The sequence below is a fragment of the Ricinus communis genome, chromosome 8, assembly GCF_019578655.1.
Source record: "Ricinus communis isolate WT05 ecotype wild-type chromosome 8, ASM1957865v1, whole genome shotgun sequence".
Taxonomy (NCBI): domain Eukaryota; kingdom Viridiplantae; phylum Streptophyta; class Magnoliopsida; order Malpighiales; family Euphorbiaceae; genus Ricinus; species Ricinus communis.
The window spans coordinates 5,423,930-5,431,805 of record NC_063263.1 but is presented as its reverse complement, the minus strand read 5'-3'; the positions used below and the strand labels follow the sequence as shown (position 1 = coordinate 5,431,805).

Below are 7,876 nucleotides of genomic sequence, written 5' to 3'. Positions count from 1 at the left end.
CATATGTCGTTGGAGGTGCTCAGAAATGAAAAAAAATCGAACTAACTCTTATTTTCTCTCTATTCGATTCTCTTTCTCACTGCATCGCACTATCTCAAACCACCCTAAAATGATTGGCTTTTTATTCCTCTATCCACATACACTAACCACACTCTCTAACTCCTTTTAAATTGTTATCTACAGTTTTGCCAAAAAACAAATAAATAGAGAGGAGTTATTCTCTTTCTGCTTGAAGAAGAAAAGAAAATGTCTTTGACAAAATGCCTAAGCTCTTATAAATTTTTATTATTTTCTCTTTCTTTTTTTTTTTTTCTTTTTCTCTACCCATGATAGATTTCTATTAGACTCCTAAGCTTGTTTTTGTTCTTTTAATTTAGTCCCTAATTTATTATATTTGGATTAAATTATAATTTGATAAAATATAAAAATACTAATTTAACGTTACTCTAATATGAAAATTACCAAATTGCCCTTACTAATCTTATTAACTACAAAAATACCAAAAATAGTGTTTTTGCATGTTAAGCCCTAAATAAAAGAAATTCTTATTATTACATCCACTTATATCTTAGTTGTTAATTAGTTACTTCTTTAATTGGTATATATATATATATATATATATATATATATATATATAAACTCAATTATCTTTTTAATTGATTATTATTTATTTTCAAGAACTAAAATCTAAATATATTCATATAAATATATATTTAAAATTAGAAAACATAGAGTACTACATTTATAAAAGGTAAATCACACTTTACATAAACTACTTAATTAATTATTTGAAATTCATACTAATTAAATATAGTTATAATTGATGCTTTTATTGTTATCTAGCAATAGAAATTTTCTTTTGAAAATAAAAAGATCTGAGTAATAATTTGATTATAGATCATTCAATTTAAAAAATATATATATACTTTAATCACATAAGTTAAATTTTTAAAATTTCTAATTTATTATTATTATTATTATTATTATTATTCATTCTTTAGGTACGAGTGTTACAATATTTAATTCTAAATCAATGGCAGCAATCTATTGTGGAACTTTTTTGGGCTTGTCATAAGTATTAGGCTTAGTAACAATTGATACATTAGCTAAGAAATGTAAATGTGCATGAGAGAAAGTAAAAAAAAAAAAAGGAAGAAGAAGGTAAAGCAGAAAGCAAATATGGAGGAGCATAAGAAAATAAGGCAGAAGAAGACAATGCAAAAGAAGAATTTATAGAAGAAAAATGACCATAAAATCTTACATCCAAGAGGGTAAAGATTTAGGTCTATCATTGCGTATGAGATGAGCAATAGTAGTGATAGTTGTGGGATGAACAAAAGAAGAATCAAGTGTAGAAACAATAGGTAAGACAAGAGAACCACGTGATATTGTAGAAGGTGTGGAATGTAAGGAATCATTATGTAAATTAGTAGCATCAAAAAATGAGGTGGGATCATCATTAATAGAGACTAAAGGAAACATAATAGAAGAAGAAGATGGCTCATTTGCAAAAGGAAAATTATGCTCATTAAAAACCACATCTTTGCTAAAAAAATAATTTCTTGGACTAAAGATTAAATACTTTATAAGCTTTATGATCATGAGCATAACCAAGAAAAATATACTGAGAAGCTATAGGTTCAAACTTGGTTTTGTGGAGAAGAGTATTGTTTATAGCAAAACACAAACAACTAAATAGTTTGAGTATTTGATAATTTAGAGGTTTGTGAGACAATATCTTAAAAAGAGATTTCCACTGCAATAAAGGAGTGGGTAACTTATTAATTATATATGTGGTAGTTAAGATACATTTTCCCAAAAAAATAATTTGGTAAATGTGCTTGCAATTTGAAAGCTCTAGCAATTTGCAGTATGTGCTTATGTTTTCTTTCAACTATGCCATTTTGTTGTGGGGTCTAGGTGCAAGATTTTTTATGATGAATTCTGGATGATGTAAACAAAGCATAATATGAGGAATTCAAGAATTTATAACCATTATCAGTTCGAACTATTTTGATAACAGAATCAAATTATGTTTTGATGTATTTGAAGAAGGTATTAAGAATAAAACAAGTATGGGATTTGTGGTTTATAAAAAAGTCCATGTTACTTTTGAGAAATCATCAACTATAGCTAAAAAGAAGAAGCTCTTGTCAAGGACTAAACATAACATGGACCGGTAACATCAAGATGCAAGATATAAAAAGGAGCAACAGATTGAATATTATGAGTTGGAAAAGAAAGTATATGTTGCTTTGCCAAAGGACAAATAGAACAAGGAGTATCAAAATAAGAGCAATTAATGTTACAATATCGGTGTGTATTATAATCTTGTCAGCGATGCATGCCTTAATCTAGAATATCACAAGCAAACATCATTAATAGTAGAGACATTATGAATCAAAGCTTTAGCTTTATTAATATGAGAATCACCAATTCTTATTTAGACATGAAGTAGAAGATATAGTATTTATAGAAGATAGAAATGAAGAATGTGAAACAACTGAATTGACAAGTGAAGAGATTATAATATAAGAAAACCTAGAAGAATTGAGTCTATATAAGCCTCCTTTTTGCTTCCCAACAACTATGATAGAATTACTCTTTGGATATTGAGATATGTAATAGTCTAAGTCAAAGACAACTCTCAAATTATTATAAATGGTAAGCTGACTCACAAACAACAGATTATGTTAAAAACTTGGAATGTGCAAAATATTAGTTAATATCATCTTAGGATTTAAAATGATATCGCCTGCATGAGTGACAGTTTGGTTTCGACGATCAGGTAAGTGGATAGAAGTATATGTATTAGTAACACTAGAATTAGAAAAGAATAATTAGGGCACATATAATTTGTAGCCCTTATATCAACTATCCAAGAAGCTTTGTCTAAAAATGTAGCAAAATAAAAAATATAAACAATCAAAATTAACAGCAAAGTTAGAAAAATTACCATTGAAGCTAGAGTCTCCCACCATCTTTCCTTTTATCAACCTTTTTACCTCCTATTGTATTGTATTTACAATAACAACATTCCAATATATGAAACCGACATGATCATCTTCTTCAAAAGGAGTTTCTGTAATTGCATTAGAGCCCTGTTGAACATTAACTGCCATCTTACTTCTATTCTTGAACTTAGCCTTAATTTTAGGATCTTTACCCCTTTATACCAGTCTCAATGACCCACCAATTTAAAACAAGTCTCTTTGACATGTCCATCAAACTTACAGTAAGTATAAAACCTACTCTGATCCTTTTACTTGTACTGCCCTTTTCTGGAATTATTCTCATTATGGATCCCCTAAAGTCTCTCTATTTGGCTCCCTACCATTAAAAAATCTTGTAATGCCATAGCCATATTTTCATTTTCCTCATTCACATTACTATAGACTTGCCTTTATTTTTCAACCATAAGTACAATAGAATAAGCCTTATTAATATTTGGTAAAGATTCCATTAAAAGAATTTGATTCCTTACTGCATTATACGATTCATTTAAGCCGATGAGAAATTGAACTAACTGAGTATTGAAATTCTATTCAATTATTGACTTAACAACACCACATGTACACTCAGGATAGTTTATTAAATATGCTATCTCATCCCACAATTTCTTCAACTTAGTGAAATATAAGGCCAAAGACATTACCTTGAGAAAGTGAGCTGATATCCTGTTGAACTTAGTACAATAGATGACCATTACATTCATTAAAACTAGCCTCAAAATTGTCCCATAATTCTTTAGTGTAGGAAAATCACAAGAAAGCATCAACCAAATCCTTCAAAATAGAGTTTAATATCCAAGAAGTTACCATACAGTCAACACGTTCATTGATCATAATCTTCAGATATTTTATCGAATGGCGTAGCACATTACCAATAACAAATCTTAATTTAACCTTTGATCCTAATGCAATCCTCATAGATCTATTCTAAGAAAAGTAATTATTTCCATTCAACAAATTACTAACAAGAACCATACCAAGATAATATGAATTCTGAAGGTAAAGCAGATCTCTAGAAGAAAGATTTGTTATTCTCCTCATCATCGTATCACTAATATCTCCTTTATTGCAAAATCGAGCTCCAGCATTATGATTAACAGCATCCATAGCAGATTAACAAAAGTAAAGAAATTGATATACAAAAATCAAATCAAGAACGGTTAATTTGCCTTAAGATCGAGGCTTTGATACCATAAATTAAAGTAAAATTAGGGATTTAGTTTAAGTCGGTTATAACAAACTTTAAAAAAAGAAAAATAATGTTAAAAGAATATTTTATATTAAATTAATTATCAACTAAAGAAAACTGGATTTATACTAGTCAATTACATGAATTGATAAAAAAACTAAACTATTCTTAAAAACAATTAATGAGAAATCACATACACTTTACAAAGTAATTGGTCATAAATTTATTAGGATTATATATTTATTATAAAGTAAATATTAATTTTACTAGGAGTTATTTTGAATAAAAGGTTTAAATTATGGGTTAGAAAAAGAATTGGTTAAAATTATTTAAATATGTAAAAATAGAGAATTTCTTTAAGTAATGAGGCCTTTCTAGATCTAGCATGGTATTCAGCCTCATCAATTAAATGGATAAGAGTTAAAAATTGAATTAGTAACGAATATATGCGTTATTTTATATATTATATTAATTTAAGGCCTAATGATCTTAAAATCCCTTTACTTTGAGCGCTTTTAGAACTTTCACAATAATCGCCATTGTTTATTATAGGATTCAAGTAGATTTCAGATAAAAAAACAGCAACGATATGCATACATGGCACTAAAGTTAATTAAGTTTAAAAAGAAATCTAAAACACAAGCCACATCAGCAGAATGACTTGCTGATATGGCCTAACAATCTAAACGGGGTGTTTTAGCAAAAGAACTTTAAAAAAAAAAAAAAAAAAAACACCGTTTACTAGCCCAACGTCATTACCATCAAAAATCCCTTTTTGCTTTAATCTCTCTTCAATCTTCTTTGCAAAAATTCAAAGGTTGAATGGTTGCTTTAATTCACAAATCTAAATCTTTTTTCTCCTTTTGATTTAGTCTCTTTCTCTTCTTCCTTTTCTACTTCAATCTCTTTCTTCGTTTGCTCATTCAGCGTGGCCACGAATTAAGTCAACAGTTGAGGTGATGATGATATTGGTGACAGTAAACGATGGATTTCGGAGCAGCAACAATGGGTGGATTTTTCGGGCGCAACGATGGTGAAATTTTAGAATTGTGATTGCAATTATGTTGAATATTTAGGTGATTGCTCTTTCTGCAATTTGGAATTTAAGGCAATGGATAGATTTTTTGTTAATTCCAGTTATGTTATGAGGAAGGAGAGTGATGATCTAGTGGTGATGCTGTTGGGGATGATATGAAGATGAAGATGGGTTTCTAGAGAAGTCAAATGAGTTAATGTTGGTTTTGGTAATGCTGGTGCTGTGAGTCTAACCAGATGTGCTAATATAGGCTATTGTTTTTTGTTAGTATTTGAGATTTCTCCATAACCACCCAACAACCAAACATAAACACTATTTCGATAATGGTAGTGATTTGGTTTGATTTTCTCTGTTTAATTTCACTTCCATTTCAAGGGTTCTTTTCTTTTACTATTTTAATATTATTTTTCTATGGTTTTGTTGATGATGGTGGATATGGTGGGTTATTATATTGGAAGGAAGAAGAAGACTCTTCTCTGCAAAATCAATCACACCATTATATTGGCATGTTCTGATTCTAATGTTAAAACACACCACTTTGATTTATGAGCCGTGTTAGCCAGGGATCTTACTGATGTGTAATCTTTTTGACATAGTAGTAAAATCTTAAGAAACATGGGGATTTGCTCGAGTGGTGGCTTCGCTTCCTATTCGTTTACTCATGGTACGTTTTCCGTGTACCAACACTTGGACATGATTCTTGAATATGCAGGCCAAGTAATGGGATGGACAAAAATGAGTTAGTTTAAAGTAAATAAATAAATCATAACATGAATAACTAGTGAGCGAATTATAGCCTTTAATTAGTGGCCTGGATTAGGACGTAATCAAATAATGTATTAAGTGAATTGGAAGATATAATTATTCTGGAAAATGACTAAATCTTTGAGTAGCTAAAAAACAATAGTTAATATCAGAAGATGAGGATATTTTGGGTTCTGAGGAACAATAATAGATCCTAAGAACCCTAATCCATATTATCACCTTGATAAAAACATATCCATATGACCCCACTTTCTTGGATTTTTTTATTTTTTTTTGTATTTGATAATTTGACTGGTTGATACATGATCCAAGCATTACAGCCTGACTAGCTACAAGCCAACGTGCCAACTTGGAGTTCTGTTTTAGCTTGTGGTAGACCTGTTAGACAAAATATATACAACAAGACAACAAATTTTATGGCCAAAAAAAGAGGCTGCATTTTAAGAAATAGCAACTCTGGTGGTTGATATTCTACAACAGAGAGGGTTGATTAATTTACAAAAATTACACAACACCTACATATCATTTTGAATTTAGCAAGGCAGTGAGCCAATATATAAAAGAAAACAATATTGGGACAGACTTTGTGTCTCAAATTGCATTTATGATCAAGGAAAAAGAAAAAATCAATTTTGGCAGCAGGGTTGTTCTTACGAACAACTTAATGCTGAAGTTAGACTAGTGAAGTACTCTTCAGTACAAGGTAGTGTAAGACCACCCATTGGATGATTAAATCCGAATTCTTCTTCTGCACGATGTAACAGCTCCAAGAACAATGGATGATTCAAGTATGATATTGGAATGACAAATCTCTTTCTGTAACCTTCCCCAACGTAGACAGCAACATGGCCTTTCGGAACATTACAAGTAGCCAAAACACTTGCGATTTTCGCTGAAAGACTGCGTTGAAGCTTTTGCTTAGAATGAGCTATTCCCATCAGTTGAATACCCATCTTACACAAGTAACTTCAGCTATCTTCTAAAAGCTTTTCTAGTAGTGATTGATGAAGAAAGGCTTATGACTTTGGTTGGGTTGTGTTGATATGATGTCTTTAAGTACTTAGGTTTATATATATAGTGGCTCCTTCAAACCTCAATCTCGAGAGGTAATGAATAGTATGCACGAGAGAGGTAGCAATGTGTTTGAAGAATATTGAGGGACATATCAGGTGAAGGACTTGTTGAAGTTTCACATGGGGTGCTTTTGTTTGATACTAGACATATTGCCCTACCACCTTTAGAGAACAAAAGAGAGGCGTATGAATTGAAACAAATTGCAAAATATTTGTGTTTGGTAATTTGTAAATGAATATACAAACATATACTGAGTGATACTGAGCTAATAAAGGTCTCAATGACTCTTTGATGCTAGACATGTAATTTTGCTATTACAAAGACTTGTCCCAATCGAAAATGATATGGTTATTTGTTCTTGTTAGTATTCAATGTGAAGCATTGAACTTGGACCTGGTGTTATCTGTGGGTTCTTTTTTTTTTCCAAGCCAACTAGCTACTCTACTATTGCCCTGTTGAGTACTTTTGATGACTGTGTCCCCACTATATTTTGTCCAAAATAAGGTCTCTTAATACCAATTTGTATGCATGTTGGTTGTTCCATAATGCAGTTAAATCTACAACCAGCCACAGTATTACTAAAGTTTGCTAACATCTATTTATACACGTACCATTATTCTATTGTCAAATCGGGTTTGATTCTTATATCTGTTATTTAGAATTTTGTAACTGCAAGAAAATATTGAAAATATATTCTTATATGTAATTTTATTTAGAAAAAATAATTAAATTGTACATAAAATTTACAAAGAAAGATTTAAACTATTTTAAAGATTAAAAAAAAAAGTAAATCATGCATTA

General features: G+C 30.2%; 1 protein-coding gene across 1 annotated transcript; it reads right to left on the bottom strand.

Moving 5' to 3' along the window:
• Positions 1 to 6,413: 6,413 nt before the first annotated feature.
• On the bottom strand, positions 6,414 to 7,233 carry LOC107262111 (auxin-induced protein 15A-like). The gene has a single exon (XM_015725864.3). The coding sequence runs from the start codon at positions 6,952 to 6,954 to the stop codon at positions 6,652 to 6,654; it is 303 nt and encodes a 100-aa protein (XP_015581350.1). The 5' UTR covers positions 6,955 to 7,233; the 3' UTR covers positions 6,414 to 6,651.
• Positions 7,234 to 7,876: the final 643 nt, after the last annotated feature.

Excerpts from the sequence above, each read along its gene's own strand:
- LOC107262111 (XM_015725864.3), bottom strand. The coding sequence starts at position 6,954 with ATGGGTATTCAACTGATGGGAATAGCTCATTCTAAGCAAAAGCTTCAA.